Genomic DNA, 25,627 nt, shown 5'->3' with positions numbered 1-25,627 from the left:
CTTTATCATTGATCACAATCGGGTGCTCCACAGGTCATATTACATATATTCCTTCACCGCCCCTTCTCCTCTGATATGCGACTATCAGAATGTTAATATATAACTTTAACGCAATATAGAAATACACATGAAACCCACTCTGAACACATCTATCGGATTTCAAATGTTATACACTCGCCACTATAGATCCAACGGGTCCACGCCTTCTGACCATTCTACAATGCTACTCTGATTGCCTGACCTCTGATTACCGACACCTCCGATCATCGATTACCAATTGGCACTTTATCACTATCGGTGTATCACTTGATCCTTGCGCTTGACTCTTCCGCCTTAAACCTCCGATCCGATATGTATTTCAGATCCGATAAGATTATCGGTTGCGTTTGATAATGGTTCAGGTCCACTACAAAATCACATATCACACTTTCTTTGGGCCAAAGTCCATTCCTCCCTTTGGGTGATTGCGATGTGATTTCCTAGTTCTAATTCAATCCCAGCCATTGATGTCCTAGATCTAACGGTTCCTGTGCATCACTCTTCGCTCTTCCGCTTGTTCCTTTTACTTAGAATTTAAACTATTTTCTTCATCGTTTCTCCATGGTTCGGGTTCTTCTTCAAGTTTCTTCAAAGGGTTCATTCTTTTGCTTCCACTGCTGAACTTCTTTGAGCTTAACTCCTAAGCGAATTCTCACTTTGCTAACTCTCCAGAGCTTCACTCTGCTTCCTCAATTGAATTTAATGACCCATTTATGATTCATGTGAATCATTCTGTTCCTTTGTGCGTTCTTCAGAATTCTTCCTGTAACCACTGTTAGAAAGCCTATGAATTCATGCTACTTCATGCTATAGTGCTAACCAATCTATGATGAAACCGACCTGTTCATTTGGTCTGGAGGAATTGTAATAGTATCTCCATGTGTCCTCTTCAGCCTAATGAAATTCCCCATAGATCCAATTGAACTGAACTCTCATCCAGTGATCCTTCATAGTGCAATGTGGGTCATATAGGTTGAAGATTTCGAGGTCGAACGGGTATTTCTTCTTCTGTTCAACTTCAACATCCACTTGCTTGATGCTTTAGATTTCGTATAACCTAATCCACAACGGAAGAGTGGACCAAGGTGCCTTCTTCTTTCGCTACAACCTAGCTGTTAATCCTTCTTAGATATGATACGATACTTCCTGCATGAAAAGCATGTCCAACGCAAACTTTGGCAGAACACGCAAAGGCTTCGCCGCACGGAACACTTGGATGAACATGCCAACTGGTGAGGCATACAAATTTGCAATGCCTAAAAATACCTTCATCACTTCTTCTGACATGCAGGGTAGATCTTGTTCGAAAATCAAACTGTACGCTGGGGTGACAAGATGGTCAAATAATCATATGATCACTCCTCTAAATTTGCATTCGGACAATAACTTGAAATACGTGCTCACAACAGTCTCCATTGGTGACTATGTGCACTCTAAGCCTGGGAACTTATGTCAGGCACAGACTGCATCTAGAATGTAGGCATACATGTAATTCTCTTCATGCATTCCTTCGAGTGACTGTTGAGCCTTCGTGACTTGCTCCTTTAGTTGATGAGCTAGTATGCCAGACTAGTTGGGTGGTCTTCCTTCTTTGGCTAGCTGGTATAGTGTGACCACCCAACTCTGAGGGAAGGTCTCAGTGCTCGCTTGGCCACTCAGTCGACATGCAAATATGACCAAGTATTGGTATGCCTTCCTTAATATCTTGGTCTTATAGATCTGATTGTGGGTCATATTGGCATAAGCTAGATCCTTTACCCAATCCTTTAGAATGTTTCTGGAGTGGCCTCTACTGTTGGGCAAGTTGAACGTGGGAGTCATGACAGTCATGGGCTTGGTCATCTCATACATCTCATCAAAATCTTGTGCCCAGAAGGTTACGAGCTTTGACCAACTAACACTACTCAAGGTCATCGTCTTGGGGTCAGTGTGAGAGACGAGCCAGTGAATCATGTTCGTACATGGGAACACGGGTTATTTGCATGCAATCCGGTACAAGCCAGACTTATGAATATTCACGTACACCTAAAGGTCTTCAAGGTCTTCCCCAAAGGTACCCACGAATGTTTTATTCACCCTTGCCACTTCAGTTTGATGTCCTTGTCTATATACAACTTCGTATCTTCATAGATTGGTAGACCAGAGGACACCTGCTCAGCTGCTACTCCAACTACCATACCATCAATGTCCTGAGATCCTGTTGTTTTTTAAGTCATTGAGATAGATGAACACCTGAAAGATCTAGAAACAAGCAACATGTATGTAAAGAAATATGTAAGTGAAAACAAAGAAAATCTGGGGAAGGACACAACACATACCTGGGAAACTGATGAGGAATATTGCACAAATTACACTGGGAGGCTGAGTGACTAGCTACCAAAACTATGGAAATGGAAGTGCAGGTTGTCTCAGAGGCTGGACTAGCTGCTGGATCTATGAAATGCACAATCTAGTTGGGCAGCTGGCTGCACTTGGAAGGGTTGTTGGCCCATGGACAGATTTCGTAATTTCCTAGGCCAAGCAGCCACTATCCTTCAAGAATGTGAAAAACAGTCCAGGAGGCCAGTGGTTAGTCAGAATGCACAAATTTGGAGGGGAAGGTTAGCGTTCCTTCTCCAGATTGCGCAATGCTGCCTCTACCTTAGTGAACGCAGAGACCGGGCCAAGGTTGGCCCCACTCACCGACGGGCAACTTAAAGCAAGTAAGTCGATGAAATGCATGGAAAAACTAAGTGATAGTAGAAGTGATAAACAATGCATGCAAAACATGAATGGAAGATTCAACAAACAGATCAACATGCATGTGGGTAAGGTCATTCGCCGATGGGGTGAACGTTCGCGCAAATAGTTTCATGCATGCAACGACACTGAGATAGCAATGAAAATTGAAAAAGAGCTAGGACAAGCTAGAATATGTATAAGTGACAACAAGAATTCAAAGAAATCAAGCAAAAAACAGTCACGCAAGAGAATACACAAAAAGTGATAGAAATGCTAAAAAAGACAAGTTGAGGCCACTTACCTATGAATAGCTAAGCCGGATGTGTCGAAGAGTCCTGGATGTGCTGTGGGATGTCAGAGCTCCAATATTGATGTGAAGGAATGAGCTCTGATGCGTCAAATAAATAAGTTTGGTCTCATGACGCGCATGCCACAAATCTAGGAAAAAGCAACACTTGGAGGGAAACTTCTAAAGTAAGTTTGTATCTAACCCCGGGCTACTAAAAATAGTTCCCTAAATAATGGGATTCCTTTTTCATTTTGTCTCTTGCTATTCTGGGAAAATCAAGTCATGCATGAATGCAATTCTAGTTCCTCGGTCCCGGGTGGAACTGGTCAACCAGACTGTTCATGCATGCGAGTGCTCAACTATTCGGGAAAAATGTGCATTCCTGGCTTGGATCTGGGTTGAATGCATAAGGGGATTGTGCAATTTCTAGGCAGAGAAGTTGGCTGCTACCCAGATTTGCACAAATCCTGGGTTGAACAACTTGCTGATAGGAAAAATTGCACAAATCCTACTAGGAGGGGTGGCTGGAAGGATTGCAGAATCCTGGAGCCCAGCAGAATGTCAGAGAAGATTGCATAATTTGTGGAGGGAAGGCTGGATTCCCTCTAGGAATGTGAAATTTTCAAGGGGAAGTTGCTCGTCCTGTAGCTAGACCAAGTTTGGGTAAGCAACCTGTGAGGGGAATGGATCGCTTGTGATCGATAGGCTTCCTTTATGTGAGGAAAACACTAAAGCTTGAGTACTTGATGAAGCAAGACAAAGTGTTGTGTAAGGTTGGTAGGGGAGGCACCAAAACAAGCTAAGGAAAAATTTTGGAGGGTGGTTGTAGTCGCTACAACAAGTGACTAACTTAATACACTGTTCTAATAAGTCCACAAACTTATTTCACTCCATCACATAAATACACTGTAGTGTGACATAAGTAAACCAGGAGTGGACATGAAACCCTTAGGAAAAAAACATTTCCTAGATCCTTAACTAGGTGCTTTAAATGATGAAGTGAAAATGCAAGTGGAATATCGGACTTCATGATTTAACCATCAAAAACCTGTGATCAAGTGTGACCAGGAGTGTATATATTCATATGTTTGCCAAAGAGGGAGTGAATACATGAGTTACCATTCATTAGGCCTTATTTTTCTTTCTTTTGTTGTTTCTTATATATAGGACTTAGGGAAGGAGGTTTTCATAAGTTTGGCACAACTCATAGATATAGCATTTACATGAGTTTTCACTTCAACCTTAAAGTTTAGACTTAGATAAATAATTCTAGTGTACCTTTAATGATTTTGGATTTCACTTTTTGATTCTCTTTCATCAAAAATGAAAAAGGGGAAATAATTTTCCACAAATCTATGAATTCTTAAATCATAAAGGTGTCATGCGATGAAAACAAATTAATTATGTTATTCTCTATGAAAATGATGGGCATTCTTGAGAAACGCTTATGCTCGTGGATATCTCTTCCCTGGTCTGGAGGGAGAGAGAGAAGACACCATATTATCCATGTGTCATGTACTATGGCCAAGACTAATAGTGGGAAGCCTAATAAGGACACCAGTAGGGAGAATGGTGGGTTGGACAAATGTTTGGGACCAATGTTATTTGAGAATTTGTACTTTGACTAGGACTAACTGCCATAAGTCAAGTACATTAATCGAAGATAAGAATAGTCATGAGGATCAACATTTCTTGGTGTCAAATACTATGATAGTGGATTAGGAAATGATCATGTTAGTACATACCTGGTGATCATCTTGATGGGGTAAGTGCCTAGAGAGGTAGTGGTGTCCAAATTTATGCCTCCCAACATTGTGCTCTAATCTAATGGAGGGATAAAACTTGTTAGTCAAGACCTTGTTATTTTGACAATGTTGGGTATGATGATGTAAATCATCATTGATGGTTATCAATCAAAATCCCTTCTTATATGAATATTTCAACTTGAGAGTACTTTTTTGTTTCATTATGGGTACCTCCCCACTTTAGAAGAAGGGTTGAAAAATGTAACTAGTGTCGATCTTCGTAATGCAATAAAATGCATTTTTTATCATTAATATTTATTATTATGTTCATTATTATTATTTAATTTTGGTCAAAGCATGTTCTTCAAAATAATAGAGTAAAAAATAAGTTATCTTGAGTCAAGTCCCATTTGTACTTTTGAAAGAAAAAGAAAAGGAATTTTTATTTTGAGTCAAAGAATCAACACAAGACCAAGTCAGCATGAGAGGAAGTTATTTGACCCTCTTGGATAGGTCTATATCACTCAACTTGATCACTTGTAATACCAATCATTTATCATCAAAAAACATTGTTTTTTGTACCAAACAAGAATAAAAGACAACTAGAATTAAAGGGTAGAGAAACTATGATTTTTTTAGCCTATTTATGTACACACGTGTGAAGATTTTGTGCCTTCTGAATGAAAATTACAGGTCTAAACTGTGAAAATTTCTAAATATAAATTCTACTGCAATGATTAATATTATTTCTTCTACTCATTACCTCATGAATAAGTTATCTACAGTAAAGTTATGGCAAATATCAAAATATATTCTACTTCAACCTTCACAATTAAAACATTACAGAAAGTAAAAGTAAGGAAATACATTAGCGCAAATATAACCAGAATAACAGAATTATTTTTGGACAATGGTCCCCACCAAAACCCAATGTTGGAAAAACGCTGCAACAGATGAGAGTTTCTTTATTATTCTTCAACAAAAATATCATGTATAATTTTACAACCAGCAGAAGAGAAAAGTTATAGAAGTTTCCTGACAAGTTTTTGATCCAAGAGAAGTTCTCTTCTTCCCTATGCATATCAGTGTGTCCCAAGGTCAAAATTTCCCATGCTATCTTGTATTCAGACTGGTTTACACAGTTCCAGTGTCAAGTTTCCCTTGTGCTGTCTCCACCTATGTCACAGCTTCTGTGTTGTCCTACCTCTACTCTACATATTCTTCCCTTGCACTCCTGACTGATGTTGATCACCGTCTGTCTCTCTTCCACTTGCTAATATCCCTCTGATTCGATTTCCCTTGCTGAACTTTGAGTAGTGAGAAAATCAATCTTACTTGTGCAACTGAGCATATGCCTCTGGTTTGTTTTCCAAATGACCCTCAAGCCTCTTCTTATATCTTCCTATTGGACAACCAATGGCCTAGATTAAATCCTAATTAAAGGCTCAGATTGTTTTGACTTGATCTCCGTCTTTATCTAGAAGATTCACCCACAATTACATTAATACCCATACATTCTTATTATTCACATTTTCTATCATTGATCACTATTACTTTGTCACTTTGCATTCAAAAATTTGTTTCATCATTTTTCATCGTTCAAGTTATTAATAGTGTCCATCATCTCATCAAGCTAAAATAACTGAGAAAATTTAAAATTAAATGACCAGATTAATATTAGACATTTTTGGCATATTTAAAGTGATCAGAATAATCGGGATTAATATTAGACATACTTAGAATATTTAAAATGAGCAAAATAATAATGATGCTCAATGAATCTTGTGTGACAACACACGATTGGAACCAACCTAGATCCATATTAACCTCGAATCTATCAAGCACTGAGATGGATCAAATATCTTGGGGTGAAAACCTTTCCTCAAGTACAAAACTTGAGGAAAGGTTTTCACTTCAAAAGATTTGATCCCTCTCATTGCTTGATAAATCCAGGGTTAAGATGGATCTAGCTTGGTTTTTAATGTTATAGTGCATTAATTTTAATGATAATACACTTCAAAGTGAATAAACATTATTAGTGAAAGTATCAATATTAGTATGTGAAAATATTAATATTTGTATGGTAAATATGGGAGTGAATTACATTACATATTGATATCTAACAACATGGGATAAATTGTGAATTGAATTACATGAAACACATTGCAAAAAAGCTTGAGATAATAAAAGAAAATAAAATGAATATAATAAATCTATAGATGTCAATATAGTAAGCATATATTGTTAGACATAAGTATATGGTTGATGCATATTACCAAAAGAAATTATATAGAGTTATATTATCAAACTCAATTCTATGGACAATTATATGTTAGTATAGCTACATTTTAACACTTGGCTATCATGCATTGAGAGGGATAAATCTCTTAGAGTGCAAAAAAATTCACAATTTGATGTTTTTTCACTTCCAAAATTTGAAAAGATAAAACTATAATGATAGATTACTTTTGTTCATTCCATTTACTATATAACAATAATAACCATATATAGAACTAAAGTACCACCATTTTTTACTCTAAAGACATTAAGCAAACAACATGAATCCAACTTTGTAATAAGAGCCATGAACACACATTATCATGAACAAAGAAAAGGTCCCACAACTTTGAATGCAACAGAAAATACCCTATACATACTCGTTGGTAACCTCTACATGTATGTTGGTTGCTGGTGTACCTAAGTGAGATTTTTATGAACCTTTATTAGAAGCAACCATCTAGCAAATTCACATTTCAAAAATCAGCCAAAGGAAATTTTTATGCCAAGCAACCCTGCCTACCTCATGAATATAAGTTAATTGCATGAGTTGCTGAATGCACCTACGATGTTGTTAATGTAAAGGAGTGAATATAGTGAAGAAAAGCCACATGGTCTAGAATAAGGATGTAGAATATTAATACCCCGTGTCTAATGTTTCCAACAATCCCCCTATGTGCAGATTAAATTATTGAAAGTTCCCAAGGTTCACGATTCGAGTACATAAGTGTTTTTGTCAAGATTTCATAGTGGGTTCTTGCGAGAGCCATGTAGAAAGTAAAATAGGTGAGATAATAAGGAATTTCTATGGCACCTGAGAAAGCCAATGAGATAATAATAGTAGTTTGATATTGCAAAAACTATTATGCATGTTTAAACTAATGGTGATGTTCTCAAAAACTTTATACCCATATGCCTTATCAGTTACACACACACACACACACACACATATCCACTTGCAATTAATTTTGTTTGTCAGCCTAATAAACTTTACATTTTTATACTCCTTCACATGACTATTTGTTTCCAGGGCTTGTCTAGAACATATGTACGCATATTCTTTGCACATAGGTTTTCAAGTCTAGAATAGAAGCGTTTTCCTTATTGAAATTGAAGAATCAAGACAAATCATAGATCCAATGCAACAATCAAGAAAATGAAATCATTGTTTGAAAGACTTTAGATAATGGACTTTATAGTTGGAAATTAAATCGTTCTTGCAAACAATACCAATCTCCCTAGATATGGTACCCAAATCTATAATAAAACAAAACAAAAATATAAGAATTTCCCTAAGCATAATGCAATAAAATCATAGATGAAAACACTAATGATAAGAGTAAGATGAGAGATTCATACCTGTTTACTAGAGTTTTTCATTGCTTATTCTAATTTCCATAGATTACAACCTTGTCCTCAGTGCTCACAAAGAAAATACGTGTCCCATGGTCTCCACCCTTCCCACTCCACACCCTTCCCTCAAAGTTTTTTTATCGATGCTCATCTGACCATGCAAGAAATTGATAAAGGAATTCATGAGGTGATCTGCAAGGCTCACTTGAAGCCAATATAGATAGATCTCAAAAAGCCTCTAATAATTGAGCTTGTGCATGACTCCCAATTTTAGTTGTCTCTAGGGAGGTTAAATTCGAGCTCTAGATTATGTCAGAAGGATTATATCATGTTGCCTAAAACCCCCTTTAACACAAAATTATTTGTTCCATTCCACATGAGTAGGTTGTCTTGAAAAGCCCAAGTCTAGAGACTATTTCACTTGGTATACTCTTCATCAATGCTTGTTTAGAGATTCACACAAGTCCTTTAAGAATTTTATAGAGTATAAAATTTAATTATCCATGAGATGTTTCAATTTTGATGATCCATAGAGTTTTTAATTATCCATAGAATTTTAAATTTAATTATCATGAGTTTTTTCAATTTTGACATAAAATCATCTCCTCTAAATATTTCCATGTTGTTGGATCCAAGGTTATCACTTCCCCACCCATCCCCACATATATAGATCTAGGATAATCACCCCTTGATCCCCCCATCCCTCAACTCCCCCACTCCACTTTCTCACTCCACAACCTTCCCCAAAGGTTTTGTATTTATGTTCTGACTCTCCATGCACAAAATTAAGAAAGGAATTCATGAGGTGATGTCCAAGGTCCATGTGAAGCCAATATAGACATGTCTTGAAATCCTCTAATAATCAAGCTCATGCATTACTCCCATTTTTAGTTGTGTGTATAGGGTGGCTAAATTGAAGCTCTTGAGTCTAAAGAGGATGATATCATGTTTTCTGACAGTCCCCTTTAGCACAAATTTAGATTTGTCCCATCAACTTTATGGGAATCAAAGCACCACATTCCAAATTTTACATGAGTATATTTAAATTTTGAAATAATCATCCCCTTCAAATCTTTCTACATATATAAATCTTGGGTAGTCACCACTTGCTTCCTCCCCCCTCTTCTCACTCCACAACTTTCCCCTAAGGTTTTCTATTGATGCTTATTGCACCATGCAAGATATTTGTGAGGTGATCTAGAAGGACCTTTTGAAGCCAATATAGATAGATCTCAAAAAGCCTCTAAAAACTAAGGTCATGCAATACTCCCAATTTTAGATCTCTCTCAAGGGTGATTAAATCCAGGCTATAAAGCATCTTAGGAGGATGATAAAATATTGTTTGAGAATCTCCTTTAGTGTATAGTTGATTTGTCTCATCAACTTTGATGGGCACATCGAAGGACCACATTCCACATTCCACATGAGAAAGTTGTCTTCAAAAGCCCAAGTCCAATGACTATTTCACTTTGTATGTTCCCTTTCTATTGAAATTTGTGGATGACATTATTGCTTGTTTAGAGATTTACATAGCTCGTTTAAGAATTTTATTAAGTACAAAGACCATAAACTTGTCTTTAATTATCCAAGTGATGTTTCAAATTTAACATTAAGTCACACCCTCCAAATCTTTCCACATAGTTGGACCCTCAGTTGATACACACTACCCAACTCCACCCACAACCAAAAGAAATATTTACAACACCCTTCCCCCTACAAAAAAAAATGACCTTAACACCATCCCCAGAAAGTTTTATATATGTGAGAAATTAATAAAGTAATCATGAAGAAAAAAGCTCATTTGAAGGAAAGAAACCCCTTCCTCACACCCTCCCACCAAGGTTTTATATTGATGTTCATCCCATCATGTGAGAAATTAATGAAGGATTCATGATGCAACGCCAACTTTAAGGCAATATGGAGAAATCTCAAAGTCTATAACATGTAAACTCATGCATCAATCCCAATTTATTTGCACCTCTAAGATGGCTAAATCCAAGCTCCAAACTAATGGGTATGATATCATGTTTCATGCAAATTGAGTTGGAAGATCAATTTTCCTCGGTGTCAAAATATCATATTCCACTTGATTAGCATACCTACACATTGTTTTCAAAAAATTAAAATCCATTAATTATTTCACTTCATATATACACTATGAAATTCATGGATGAACCACTACATGTTTGGAGAGTCACACAATTCCTCAAGTAAATATATATTTTATATCCGTGACAATAAAATCAATTATAATTTGAAACTGCAATTACTTTGGGCAATCCACAATTATTTCATAATATACTTTATTTCATATATAAATTAGTTCACCATGTTAAATTTCAAACAATCTCATTGTCACACATTCATTGTTCATTCATTCTTAATCCCTCCTAAATAAAAGACAACACTGCGTGTCCTCTCATTAAGAGACCATCTTTAAAAACAAAAGTATTCAAAATCCCTCAAGTCAATCATCATCCATTTATTCTTAACTACTATTAAATGCATCACAACTTTATAAACAAATGTTATCATATCATTATTCTAAATCCATTGTGACGATCTTTATAGACAAAAATATTCAACATCCCTTAAGTTGTATTCATTCTTAACTACTACCGAATACAACACGGCTTTATAAACTAATGTCAACATCTCATCATTACATATCCATTGAGTCCTATAAATCTTCATTCTTAACTCAAGATCCACATCAAGTGCCTTAGAGAACATCAATTCACCTGCTAAGGAAGATACTTCTCCTAAGGATATTGACAAAATCCCTCCTCAATATAAGAAGGAAGAAGAGGTCGCTTTGGAGGAAGAGAAGGAGGTCATTCCCTCCTCTTCTACTCCTTCTTATTTAGATGTTCTAAAAATCAAACAACAATCTTCCCTTCCATTAATAAGAAAAATAAAAGATCAAAGTAAGAAACCCCCAAAATCTGGTACCTCTGCTAGTCTTATTCTGGTCAATGCCTATTAAATCTTAAAAAATATTGTTTTTCTATTATCTTATGCAAGTAATTTGTAAGAATCTAAAAAATATTGTTTTTCTATTATCTTATGCAAGTAATTTGTAAGAATCTAAAAAATATTGTTTTTCTATTATCTTATGCAAGTAATTTGTAAGAATCTATTCCAATTCTCAAGATGCAGTAGGCTCAATTCTCAGGTGGTTTAGTATTGGATCTCTTCTTTTTTGTGTTAGGAAAATGATGGTTTTTTACAATCATTGAAGAATTTTTTCCTATAGTATTCATTCTGTTGTACTTCAGTTGTGTATGCAGCCACATAGTTTTGCTTAATACAAAATTCTCGTCCTAGTTTAAAAACAAAAAAATTGTTAAATATATATAATTTTTTAAATCAGTAAAATTAAAAAAATATAAATTATATATATATATATATATATATATATATATATATATTATTAAAAATTCGTCTTTATTCTTCATAAGCATAATGCCCTGAGGCCAACGTTATCATGAAGAGTAATCTACAGGAGGGTAGGGGCCTTTCGCGGGATCTTGTTCCAAGTTAAACTGCAGAAAAAATTGCATCCAAATTTCATTCATGCTTCTTGGTTCTTGAAATTCACATTGGTTAGAAAAGGTTGAGGCAGCAAACTAATTCCATTTAACTTTACTGTGGCAAATTTACATTAAAACTGCTGGTCTATTAGCTTGTGTACTTTTATACAGAGATGCTATGAGTATTAAGACATACTCAAAGCCCATGAACAAGCAAATAATGTCACATGGGGAATTATATTGGGAAAATCCAAATTCACATGATAAACAAAAGAAAGCCGTAATGCTAACTCTAGTATTTATCCTGCAAGTGAAGAATAACTGTTCAGTATTAATGAGATTTTTCAAGGTATGAAAAAACTCAACTAGAAGTTGACATATATTTTGTCAAGAGCTATTTACATGAACAACACCATCAATACCAGGTTTCCACCCAACTTGAAGAATGCGCAACCTTTAATTAGGGTCCTGAAGTAATTCGGGTACGCATGTTGATCAGTTGTTGGGGCTGCAACTGTCTTTTACGGGTAATTTGGCAGGGATTAAAAAAGCAACATAGCCAAAAACTGGATCTGAATACTTCTCATGAACAGCTCTCAGCTGATTTACTCCCGCATTTAGGTGAAAGTCAACCATCAAATGCGCACATTCCCTGGAACAATGCACATAAATGTCATTACCTCAATGTACAGAATTAACAAAATGTTCACACACCTCCAGACAGTATTAGATACAATTCAGACAGGATGTCAGTAGCCGAGTTCCAACTTATAGTTGACCAAGACACAATGTTCTGGCCATAGCTGATCAACAATGCCTGCCTGTAATTGACGAAGAAATAAAAAAATGTCCAGGAGTAGGAATTCTTTAGAAGGATAAAATCGCTAAAGCATGATTCATTAAAAATGAGAAGTCTTACTTGAGGTCCGATTCAGAGTAGCCTGTATGAAGGGTAAGTGTTTTATTCCAACATGGATCCTTCCTCAAAGTGCATCGAGCAGTATAGACAGCAGCAGCAGCAAGCATTGATGGACTGTACTTAATCATTATGTACTGAAGCAAACACAGTTCAACCAAGAAGAATGCCAGATTTTCCATCTGAAGCATTTTGATAATAGATTTTATGACTTGTCAGTACAGCAGAGTATTATTATGACTACGATGAAGAAATGCATTTTAAACGAAGAAGAATGCTAGATTTTCTAAGGCATTTTTGAAAGCAGAATCGATCAATGCCATAGAGGATTATTTCGACAATATAAAAGAAGTGTGATTCAGATCTTTACCACTTTGTCGGGACCAGCTACCTTCAGAAACCTGAGGACGAATACATATGGAGTGGGAATTGTAAGGTTGAAATTCAATTGTTTTAATATTGCAGACTCCTGCGAAGATTTATTATCAATTAATCAGTCAAACTAAATCTTTGGAGACTATGCTGCAATTCAATGACAAAGAATTATCAGTTAGAGCTAATTACCATGGCCACTATCTGTTCTGGCATGCATTCTTTTGGAAAGACGGAGATGAAGTCATTGACCTGAAGGCAAGTAAGAACCAGCTCTTATCAATATTCTGTTACCCATTATGATATAGTTATTGCGCTGATTTCAAAATAAAGGGTAATCTTCACTACAAGTAGAGATTGCAGTAGTGTATGTGCTTTTCAGCAGCGAACAAGGTCTTCTATTAATTAGATATATACATTAAAGGTTTCCTTACACCCATCCTTACTTTACAGATGCCACTAAGTCATCCTACCTCTGGAGGCCAGACTTCTTCATATTTGCTAGCTATAAACAATGCAGCGATACCCACTAATGGCAAATTCCTCCTTGCAACACTCTGAACAGAAAGGTATCTATCAATGATGTTCACAGTGAGGTACAACGTCTCTGGCATTAGGTCAAATTTCAGATGCACCTGAAAATTTAAAATTTTGACGTCAGGCCTAAGAGATAATAGATAGTCCAGACTCCATATAAACCTCTTTTAGATCTAAATTTGACAGCAAATGGAACTAGCATATGAACAAAGTTGTACCTCCATCAACCAATCAATCACGATTGCCCTCGTCTTTGCGTTGATTTTAACCTGATTTCTCATATAATCTGGAGGTACGCAACTCATCTCCTTCGCATACATGAATACCATTTTTTTGTTAAGGAAAATGAAATTTTACCTTCAGACTCACAAGAAACTGCAATCATTGACAGAGAAACATACCTCAATTGTCCTGTAGAATTTGTATATATCTTCAACGTATTCAACAACCGCCAATTGGTTTTCAATATTTCCATCATCAATGCTAGGGAGCACCTGATGGGAATCCCTGAATGCATCCTGAAATACCCTTATCAAGATTATTAATCATTTCCAGCCCACTTACATCATAAATAAACACAACACTAACTTCAGGCTATCAAGATAACTAATCATTTTCATCCAACTTACAACATGATTAAACACAAAGCTATCTTAAGGCTATAGTAATTTGGAGTGGACATGGATACTCTTTGGTTTGTGTATATTTGTTGAACCAGTACCAATTACCAAACAAGAAAAGTATAAGAGAGTGACACAGACCTCACTTTGAGCAGTTAGCATTGCAGTCAATGATGGTGCAGTGTGTTTCCTTCCCCCTTCTTGTGCACTTGAGTCTATGTTATCACTGATACAAATGGCATCGTAATTACTGGTAGTGCAACTGTCATCATCAGCTAAGTTGGCAGGGCTTAAAAAAGCAACATAGCCAAAAATTTGATCTGAATACTTCTCATGAACAACTCTCAGTTCATTTCCTTCTGCACTTAAGTGGAAGTCAACCATGAAGTGTGCACATTCCCTGGAACAAGTAAATCAATTGTTATTCTTTAACAAGGTACAAAGTTAACTAAATGTGCACACACCATAGACATTTTGATGTGCACATTCGTTCATCTTTCCCATATCTAGAATTAGATACAATTTCAGACAGGTTGTGACTAAATTAGTATTGTAGGTGGCCCACTATGTTTTGGCTATATAATCTACAGATTGCGTAATTCATGAAAATGCCTATGTTATTTAGGAAATAGCATCTTTTAGAAGGATAAACTCATTAGAAGCATGGTGCCTTGAGAACTAGAAGACTTACTTGAGATCTTCTTTAGAGTAGCCTGTGTGAAGAACAAGTGTTTTACTCCAACATGGATCCTTCTTCAAAGTGCATTGAGCAGTGTAGACAGCAGCAGCAGCAAGCATTGATGGACTGTATTTGATCATTTTGTAATGAAGCAAACACAGCTCAACCAAGTAGAATGCTAGATTTTCCATCTGAACCATTGTTATAATAAATTTTATTTCTTAGCAGTACAGGAGAGGATTATTAGGAAATACAATGAAGAAAAGATATTTAAACCACAATCTCAATTCTCCAGGGGCATTTTGAAAGTCAATTTGATCAATACATCAGAAGGTTATTCTGACAATACAAAAGAAACATTGGAGTTCATCACTTTACCACTTTGTCAGGACCAGCTGCCTTCAGAAACCTGACAAGGAATACATATGGAGTGGGAACGGAAAGATTGAAATTCAGTCGATTTAATATTGTATGCTCCTGCCAAGTATTATTATCAAAGTATCAGTCACACTGAATCTTTGAAATCTATTGTAATTTAATAAAACAGAAAGACATCAGTTAAAGATAATTACCATGGCCACTATCATTTTGGATGTGTATTGGTATCCTGAGATGCGGATCAATTCATTGACCTGTAGCCAAATATGAATTGATTCTTATTATGTCAATATTCAAGAGCCAACCAGGTATTCTATCAATTAGATATAGACAAAAGGTTTCCTTACACTAATGCTTATGGATGTCAGTAAGTCATCCTACCTGAGGAGCACGGGTATCTTGATATTTGCAAGCCATAAGCATCGCAGTGATACCCACTAATTGTAATTCCCACTTTCTAACAATATGAATAGAAAGGTATCTATCCATAATGTATACAGTGAGATACAATGTTTCTGGCATTAGTTCACATTTCAGATGCACCTGCAAAATTTAATATTTCAGAGTAAAGCCTAAGAAATTGCCCACATAAAGCTCTTTTAGATCTAAGATTGGCAGCAACAAAATTAGAATGGAAATAATCTGTACCTGTATCAACCAACTAATCAGGATTGCCCTCATTGTCTCGTTGATTTCATCCTGCCTTTTCATATAATCTGGAGGCACACAACTCATGTTCTGGACATACGGGGCTGCCAATGATTACTAAATGAAAATAAAAAATTTACCTTCACATTCACACAAATCTTCAATCATTGATAGAGAAACATACCTCAATCTTCCGATAGAACTTGTATATGTCTTCAACATATTCCACAACTTCCAATTGGTTTTCAAGGTCTCCATCATCAATGCTAGGGAGAACCTCTTGCACGTCCTGAAATACCCCCATCAAGATTATTAATCATTATTATCCAACCTACATCATAAATAAACACAAAGCTATCTTACAGCTATAAAACCCCTTAGTAATTGGGTGTGGATGTGGGTACCTTTGGCTTGTGTATATTTGGATTTGGGCCAGTAGTTAATTCAAAACAAGAAAAGAATCAGAGAACTAATAAACTTAATCAATAAGACAGACCTCACTTCGAGCTGTTAGCACTGTAGTCTGTGACTGTGCTATAGGTTTTGTTGCTTTGAGTTGGCTAGGTGCTTGTAATCCCCCACCTTGTGCACTTGAGTCTATGCTATGACCGACAGAAACGACAGTGTCCTTTTGTGTAGCAGTGTCATTCTGAGCCTTCCTTCTGATAATACGCCTCTGTTTGTTTCCCCGGATTACCTTTGCCTCTGCTTTCGCTCCTGCCTTAACGACAATATCATGTGGCTGGAATTGCTGGAGTCAAAATCGGAAAACTAAAGAGTGAGATTCCATACTTGGGCTCACAGAAAATAGAGAACAGAATGAGGGCTGTGGAATGAAAACAAAGAGCAACAAATTAAACATGCCCAGAAAAACAGAATACTAGGCAGGAAGATCGATAAAGCAGGTGGCTGAATACAGAGGTTTTGCCCGGTTGGTAGTTCAATTCCCTGGGAGATTGTCCTTTGAAAACCGTAGACCCCGTTTAAGAGTTCTACAAGAAATCAATCTTTCAGCTTGCTTAATTGACTCTGATTAAACTTACCTGAGTGCTGGGATTGGCTCCCTTGTTGGCATTGACAACAAAGTTTGTTCTAGACGTCCTGAAACAGAGTACATGACATTAGAAGCAGAAGCTACCAAATAGAACAACAAAATGGAAAGAAGCAGAAACACAGCAGCAGATTGATTCAATTTATACACCTAAAGGATAATAAATAACATCAAACAACATACTCCATCGGGGCATCTTTGTTGATATTGCATTTGGCGTTCCGAGCTCCCACCAGATTGCCAATGTCCCCTAAGGCCTTCCTATTTTTGTTGTTGGCTTGCAGCGCTTTCTGATTGGGTGCCGCCATTGCAGGGCCTGCCATTTTCCACGCACACATCTTAGAAAAAAAGAAGAAGAAGAAATCTTATTTAGTCTATGCACTTGTAAACAATGCAAGTTTTCAAGAAACCCACTTACCTTTTGCTGCCACTGCTGGCTTGGGAACAATGCACCTGTTCTCCATCTCGCAGCGGTCCTGTTCCTGCACCCAGAAGTACCAAAAACAAAATCACAAAAATAACAGTCTATATTTCGTATTCCAAAGGGCATCTAGCAGATCGAATTATGGGTTACCCTGGCAAAATTTTAATTTAGGAGTGCTGGAATTTGCTAATGCCGACTGTTTTGGCAGATATTGAATACAACAAGAACACGCTTATGCTTGGCTTACTGATCCCCGAGTTATTCCTAACACAGACTTGGCTCCCGTAGTATCAGACTGAGCACACCCTACGTTGTAAAACGAAAATCAGATGGTTGTTTAATGATCTCAGTTTCAAAGTAGTTACGTCATATCCATTCGAGCCCCAAACTCCAAATTCTATAATATAAATTCAAAAGCAGCTTTGTTCATGGCAGGGAGCCAACCTGTGCGCAGAAAAAGGAACGACAAGTGACTGAACGAGATCAAGTATAGAGATTTAACTCAGATGGAGTGACTTTGGATTGGAAATTCCGACGGGCATAACACTCTTCCTCCTCTCCTCTTTTAAAGGTAATTTGCTCATGACATTCTAGATCCTAACGGCTACGGGTATGTTTTAGGTGGTTCCTAATGGATAGGGGGTACCGGTACTTTGGAAAGAGATTAAGTGAAATGTTAAATATGAGGAATAAAAATTAAAAAAATAATTATATTATTTATTAATTAATTAAATTTATTTTTTTTAATATTCAATTTTAACAGTTTCAAATATTTTATTAACTAACCATATATAGAGTCAAAATCAGTTGTTATGTTTTAACGGTTCTAGATTAATTATCTCTATATTGATATATTTAATTGTATGGTATGATATGAATTTGTATCTTTTATTGATGATGAACCATACTTATTGGATGTTATAATGTGATTCTGCATATGTCCTCGCATGAACCATACTTCTCCTATGTGATTACTCCCGAAAATTTCTCAATAATTCAAATGTGGATCACAAGAGCCTAAATTCGAAAAAAAAAATGAAATTTTCAATTTCTTTAACAAATTAAATAGTAATAATTTATATAATAATAACACGTTATTTAGGTAAAGTTTATAAAATAATAATATGGGTTTTATGTAAAGTGTTTAAATTACATACTAATAATTTATATTATAATAACATGTCATTTACATAAAGTTTATATAATAAAATGAGTTTTACGTAAAATGTTTAAAATTTAGAGAAAAGTTAGTAATTAATCTCATATATATATATGATTTATTTGAAAGTGTTAAATTCTATATTAATATTTTTTAATTTTTTATAAATTCAAATGAATTTATATTAATATTATAATTTATTTTTTAAATGACTTAAAGTGTTTTGAATGGATAGTGATCACTGGTTTGAAATCCATTGGTAATTCCACCTTTTAATCTATCAAAAAGAAAGAAAGAAAAATGGTTTAAGGAAACTATCTTTAAGTGTCATTTTATTGTTTGAATTCCTCTCCACATTTATTTTTATTTTTGGTAATTATTTTTCTATGTTCTAATAAACTGTAGCATGATAGAGTAAACTGGGGTTTATGGTTAAGAACTAGTGGCATGAGTGTCACTTGTCCACATATATAGTACAACCACAATCACAAACAACTTCAAGTCACATTCAAAAATCATTATTTCACTCCTAAAATATAAAGTGTATGGTAAATGCATATTTGAGATTATATAACACTTTATAATGTATCTTTAGTTATAAACTATATGATGATGATGTTTTATTAATATTTTTTAAAACTATTTCATCTTTAAAATCCAAGAGTGTGATTAATTAAATACATTAAGAAAATAAAATTTTAAAATCAATTATTTAGATAATCATTTCAATATGTGATTAAATTCATAATAAATCTCCTACCTTAATTTAATTATTTTGATTTAAAATTTTATTAAGAAAATTATAATTGTGGATATTATTAAAAACACATATGATATCATTATATCAATGACATTTTTAAATTAAGCAAATTCTTCCTTCAATTACTATCAAATATTTTAAAAAAATATGATTTAATAATATAATATTATCATTATAAGTATGAATATTGAAACTTGTTTACTGGGAGCGCGGGGTTGAGGAAGAACAATAGTAGCTAGGGTTGGAGTGTCACACACTTTGCTTGACAAACATGCAAACACCACAGTCTGAGAAATGACAGGAGCAAAGGGGCAAAGGATATTACTGACAGTTGAAATGAGAGGTATAGCAGGGGGAGAGAGATCCCCTCCTACCGAAATGTTTCTGTAGGGGAGACGAGACTTCATGGCGCAACCAAAGGCAACAAAAATCGCGGGAAAGAGATACCGTTTTTTGGAGCTAAATGGAAAGTGGGCTTGGGAGGAAAATTCCTACCGAGAGCAACCAAGGAACTCTGATTCGTGATACCCAACAACAAGCTGGATGAATACAAAAGATATATGAAGGACCATGCCATGATATGTAAGTTTATTGGGGCTTGGCCAACCAAGAAGGAACTGATCAAATGGATCCAACAACGATGGAAACCAAAGGGGCATAGACCTCAAGCTGGGGGCGAAAGTGTTCTTCTTCGTAATATTTTCCAACCTAGAAAACAAGGAGAAGGTTTTCAAAGGTGTGTTGTATTTCTTCAACAATGCTGGCATGTTTATGAGGCATTAGGAGGAATGCTATAACCCAGACCAAGAGAAGCTTCTAGCATCACCCATCTCGGTACGGCTCTTCGACTTACCAATGGATTTCTGGAATCCTGAAATCTTGGAAGGAATAGGCAACTCGATCGGAACCTTTGTGAAAGTATCAGACTTGACAAGAAAATGTAGGTACACCTCCTACGCAAGAATCTGTGTGTACATGAATACCAATGAGCCGCTACTAGACAACATAGAGCTAGAATATCATGACGAGATATGGCAACAACCCCTTGACTCTGAGCATATCCCATTTAGATGTAGGCGATGCCATCAATATGGCCACCTATATCATGCTTCCCCGTTAAATAACCTAGAAAATCAGTCAAATGAGAAGAAGGAAGGAAACGAAATGACAAGAGAGGATGGGGATGGATTCTAGGAGGTGCACAGAAGGAAAAGAAACCAAAAACCAACAGGGAACCAGAAAGCAAATCAAAATGAGAAAGAGCAGTGCAACCATAACAGATTCACCACCCTTTAGGTGGATGAGATGGGGGAGACTTGTTATAGCTCTGATACCACTTGTTATAGATCTAACCCGGAAATACTATAGATCTAATATGAAAATATAAGATAATGCAAATATACCCAGAAACAATAAGATAGACATAAATAGAAATGATTCACTTTATTGATCAAACCCTTAAGGTAGGGCAACACCACATATTCACTGCTTAAGGAAGGAGAACACTCCACAAGCCATATGCTTGTTCATACAATAATCCTTGACTCTATTCCTTCACATGGAGTCTCTAGCCTCCATATAGGCCTCATACATACAATACCATGGGTCATTACCATGGTTCCCTCATACCATCAACTAATACAATGGGCCCATTACATTATTACTAACTACTTGTGGTCCCTTACATGATATGGGTTAACCACCTGATTTATTACTATGGCCCATCTCATTATTACATTATTACCTTGGGTACCTCCCTTGGCACCCCATATTATCCCCCCTAGGTATATAACATTCCACCCCCGTAAGCATGTTTCGTCCCCAAAACATGGGAAGAACACAAATAATAAGATCTACTCAAAAGAGTAGTCCACTGGTACCATGCACGTGCATCTAGCCATCCAAGAGAAAGGTGAACCCTCGATCTCGTTGGTGCCTCACTCGCTTGAGATGGAAGTTGACCGTGGCAGCTCTTCTGTGTTGATGTGTAGTAGGTGGTTCTAGGCTCCTTGCTATCCGTCATACGAGGGTTGTTGTCCTTGTGGCTAGTTGGTTGCCATCTTGTTGGTTGTTTTCTTGTGGGGTGAAGTGGGTGATGATATGTTGAAGTTTTAACCCACGCTGTCTTTTTCTTTAATTCACCCTGCTGTGGTGCCTATTGTCGTGTCTTCTTTTCCAATATGACTTCAACCACTAAGCCCTCCTCTGATGTATCAGCACCTGTAACCCTTTCTGCTTCAGCTTCTGTTTGTGCTTGATTATCTATCATCACTAGCTCATCATCTAATATGTCAGACTCTGGAACATCTTCTGCTTCCGCCTCCTTGGACTCTACCTGTTTATTAATGGAAATATCCTGTAATGTAATTTTCTTCTTTTTATACCAGAGCTTCAGGAATTTCTTTTGTACATTAATATTGATAGTACCCACTGATTCCATCCAAGGGTATTCCAAAACAACATCCATGTTATCCATATCTGAAGCATAAAAATCACCATGGAACACATACTTATCCATAGAAATCTTCAAATCCTTGTACACTTGAACATCCTTATCATCCACTTGTGCGTTTTGAATGTGTTTTGCTGGAATTTGTAAATTTTTTGCTAAGTTGACATTTATGAGATTTTGTTTGCAACTCGGATTTATAGACACAATGATTTTCTCCTTCTGAATCAATCCATGAACCTGCAATAAAGAGATACCAGCAGAAAATAACCCTTTAGGTTCCTTGGTTTCCTTCTTTTCTGTAAAAATAAAATCTTTGCTAGGCTGTGTGTCTATCTGTGTGAGCTTATCCACAATATTAGTTTTACGGTCAAAGTGGTCCATAAGATCTTTTGTGAATGTGTCCAAAGTCAAGGGCCTTCGATAACAACATCGATGCCATTGCCACCATTGTCGTCTTTCATTGTCCAAGTACAGTATTCCCACACTCAACTGAGTCTCATCATCCATGATGTAATTCAATCTAAAATATTTCTCCATTTGTGCTAGCCATTTGGCTGGATGAGAGCCATCAAATTTATACAAGTCCTGAAAATTCTGACCTAGGGCCGCCATCACAAAAAAAAATGGTGAAAATTTGAAATGGTCACAATTCCGTCAATATTACTCAGAATCCCTATTATAACCTGTTTTTGGAAATGGAACAATCATTCTGCATCTGCCCATGTGGTAGAAATCTTGATCCAGGCACTTGGAATTTCAGATCTGCACTGCAACTCTCCCGCCGTCACCAAAATTTCTGCAAAAAGAGCTGATTTTAAATCAGCGATATCTCCCTCATCCGGACTCCGATTCGACTGATGTTTTTTTGAAATTGAGTGTTTTTTCACACAAAATCCAGATCTACAATTAGATTTTGCAGATATTGCACCAAGACGTCCAGATATGTGCCGCAAATTCTCTGCCCCGAAAAATTGTCTGCAACCCCACTGATTTTAAAATCATCGATATCGCCTTCATCCGGACTCTGATTCAACCGATTTCTTTTTGGAAATCGACTATTTTTTCGTAAATAATCCAGATCGGCAATTAGATTTAGCATATCTTGCACCAAAATGTATAGATCTAATCTACAAACTCGCTGCCCCTGAAATCCTGCAAAAATTAAAAAAGGTAATCTCCACTTTTGTGCCCAAGAAAGTGCTCTGATACCACTTGTTATAGATCTAACCCAGAAATACTATGATAATAGAATTAACCCAAGAAATAACACGATAGAAATAGATAGGAATGCTTCTTTATTAATCAAACCGTTAAGGTAGGGAAACACCATACATTCACTCCTTAAGGAAGGAGAACATTCCACAAGCCATATGCTTGTTCATACAATAATCCTTGACTCTATTCCTTCACATGGAGTCTCTAGCCTCTATATAGGCCTCATAGATAAAATACCATGGGTCATTACCATGGTTCCCTCATACCATCAACTAATACCATGGGCCCATTACATTATTACTAACTACTTGTGGTCCCTTACATGATATGGGTTAACCACCTTATTTATTACTATGGCCCATCCCATTATTACATTATTAACTTGGGTACCTCCCTTGGTACCCCATATTATCCCCCCTAGGTATATAACACAGGCATGGAGCATACGAAGGAGATGGAAAGCATCCAAGCAAAGGAGGCTGAAGGAAATAAGCAAAAGAGACAAGAAATAATTGAAAACCAAAGAGAGGAAAGTACCATGCAAATGGTAGTGCAAAACCCAATGGAGCTCGACTCTGAGAAAGAAGATCTCAGTGTAGAAGAGCAAGTGATGAAATGACTAGTACAGGAGTGGAGACATCTGGACGAACGCTTTATCCCAGAGGATCAAAAACAACTTTACAAGGAAACCTTTCAGCGATACAAGATAAAACAGGGATCGACTATTATCGCACAACCAGAGCACCTAGGGTCCCATGGCAGACAAGGGAAAGAACCAGGAACATTAGGAAAAGGGGGAAAGAAACGGTGTAGAAGACCAATGAATGAATCCATACAAATGGTGGGGGAACTTCTGGTAAACTCAGGGAGAGTAGTACCATTATTAGAGGTCTTTCAACAACCCCCAAAATTGTTGAAATGATTATTCAAACATGGAACATAAGATGCCTCAATAGCAAAGGTAAATAAAGATACCTCAAAGAGAGATTGAAAAAGGATATACCTAGTATAATGATAATGGAGGAAACGAAAATTAGTGAAAGAAAATTGAAAGAAATTTCGGAAAACATCAAACCCCAGTACCAGGTTATTAGACAGGATGCAAATGGTAGTGCAGAAGGGTTAGTGATCACCTCGAACCAAGGAGAAATATGGTTTGAAGACTGGGTCAACATCCTGAGAATCCTCTCAGGCAGATTTAGAGTCATCAAATCAAAATATCGGGTGCTCCTCACAGGAGTATATGGACCCCATATCCCAGGAGAAAGAAGGGTTTTCCTACAGAATCTAGCAAAGATGATAAGCAAATACCTGGATGAATTGTGGGTGGTGGGAGGTGACTTCAAAATGATCATTTCATTGGTGAAGAAAAGGGGAGGCATGAGAAGAATTGACACAGACATGAAGTTATTCGAAGACACCATAGCAGAGCGACGCATAGTAGACATCCCAACAATCAATGGGGTGCACACCTGGAACAACAGAAGAGGAGGGAATCACCAAATTGCTTCCAGATTGGATAGATTCCTAATATCTGAGTAGGTTATCAGAAGAGATATATTCATAGAAGCATTGATTATTCCTGGGATGGGATCAAACCACTGGACAATACAATTGGAAGTGGCTCTAAAAGCAAGCCTGAAAAATTGGCCTTTTTGGTTCGAAGCATTTTGGCTAAGAGAACCAGCCCTCATTAAAGAGGCCTGATGGACACAGAGCGATCAGCAAGGGAGGAACTGTATGAATGCATTCCAATTAAAACTCAAGGAAATAAAGAAGAAAATAAAGAAATGGAACAAAGAAGAATTCAGGCATATCATGAAGGACCAGAAACAACTTAATTAGAGAATGATAGAGGTGTAACAAAAAATCATCAAGGAAGAGAGATCAGAAGAGCTAGCAATAGAAGAGGGCCAATCAATAAGTCAGCTGGAGGAAATGAGAAAACATGAAGATATTCTATGGAAACAAAAATCGAGGGTGAACTGGTTAAGAGAAGGGGAGTGCAATACCCAGTTTTTCCACAAGGCGATGCTACAACACCATTAGAATAACAAAATATTCTCCCTAAAAGATGAAGATGGGAACCAGAAGGTATAACATGAGGAGATGGAGGGGCCCCTATCAGAACCAAAAGAAGACAGAACGAAAGAAATTCAAATAATTTCTCAACATATACCTCACAGGGTCATGCAGGAATAACACCTTGCCTTTATGAGAGCAGCGTCGCTAGAAGAGGTGTAAAAAAATATCAACGGTATGAAGAAAAATAAGGTCCTTAGTTCGGATGGGTTTACAGCAGAATGCTACAAAATCACTTGTAAATTCATCGGAAGAGACATATTGGAAGTCATGGAGGAATCAAAGTAAAATGGAAAGGTATGTCCTAGTCTAAACTCCTCTTTTATAACTCTCATTCCTAAGACATAGAAATCAGAAGGCCCTCAGGGATTCCGCCA

General features: G+C 36.6%; 1 protein-coding gene across 1 annotated transcript in view; it reads right to left on the bottom strand.

Annotated features, from left to right (window-relative positions):
- Positions 1–12,106: 12,106 nt before the first annotated feature.
- Positions 12,107–25,627, bottom strand: part of LOC149155632 (uncharacterized) — a 136,151-nt gene continuing 122,630 nt past the window's right edge. The window contains exons 2-19 of the mRNA XM_089444472.1: positions 17,577–17,640; positions 17,342–17,474; positions 17,151–17,208; positions 16,604–16,858; positions 16,292–16,396; positions 16,108–16,197; positions 15,841–16,002; positions 15,654–15,713; positions 15,460–15,558; positions 15,094–15,272; positions 14,544–14,802; positions 14,184–14,300; positions 14,001–14,090; positions 13,719–13,880; positions 13,438–13,497; positions 13,244–13,342; positions 12,877–13,055; positions 12,107–12,609 (exon numbers count right to left, since the gene is read on the bottom strand). Coding sequence (XP_089300598.1) covers positions 12,453–12,609; positions 12,877–13,055; positions 13,244–13,342; positions 13,438–13,497; positions 13,719–13,880; positions 14,001–14,090; positions 14,184–14,300; positions 14,544–14,802; positions 15,094–15,272; positions 15,460–15,558; positions 15,654–15,713; positions 15,841–16,002; positions 16,108–16,197; positions 16,292–16,396; positions 16,604–16,858; positions 17,151–17,208; positions 17,342–17,474; positions 17,577–17,640 — 2,328 coding nt within the window. The 3' untranslated portion in view covers positions 12,107–12,452. The remainder of the gene's footprint in view (positions 12,610–12,876; positions 13,056–13,243; positions 13,343–13,437; positions 13,498–13,718; positions 13,881–14,000; positions 14,091–14,183; positions 14,301–14,543; positions 14,803–15,093; positions 15,273–15,459; positions 15,559–15,653; positions 15,714–15,840; positions 16,003–16,107; positions 16,198–16,291; positions 16,397–16,603; positions 16,859–17,150; positions 17,209–17,341; positions 17,475–17,576; positions 17,641–25,627) is intronic.

The sequence above is a fragment of the Pinus tabuliformis genome, chromosome 9 (genome assembly GCF_031772625.1).
Source record: "Pinus tabuliformis cultivar Carrire ecotype Pingquan chromosome 9, CPIR1, whole genome shotgun sequence".
Lineage (NCBI taxonomy): Eukaryota > Viridiplantae > Streptophyta > Pinopsida > Pinales > Pinaceae > Pinus > Pinus tabuliformis.
This window is presented reverse-complemented; position numbering and strand designations above follow the sequence as displayed.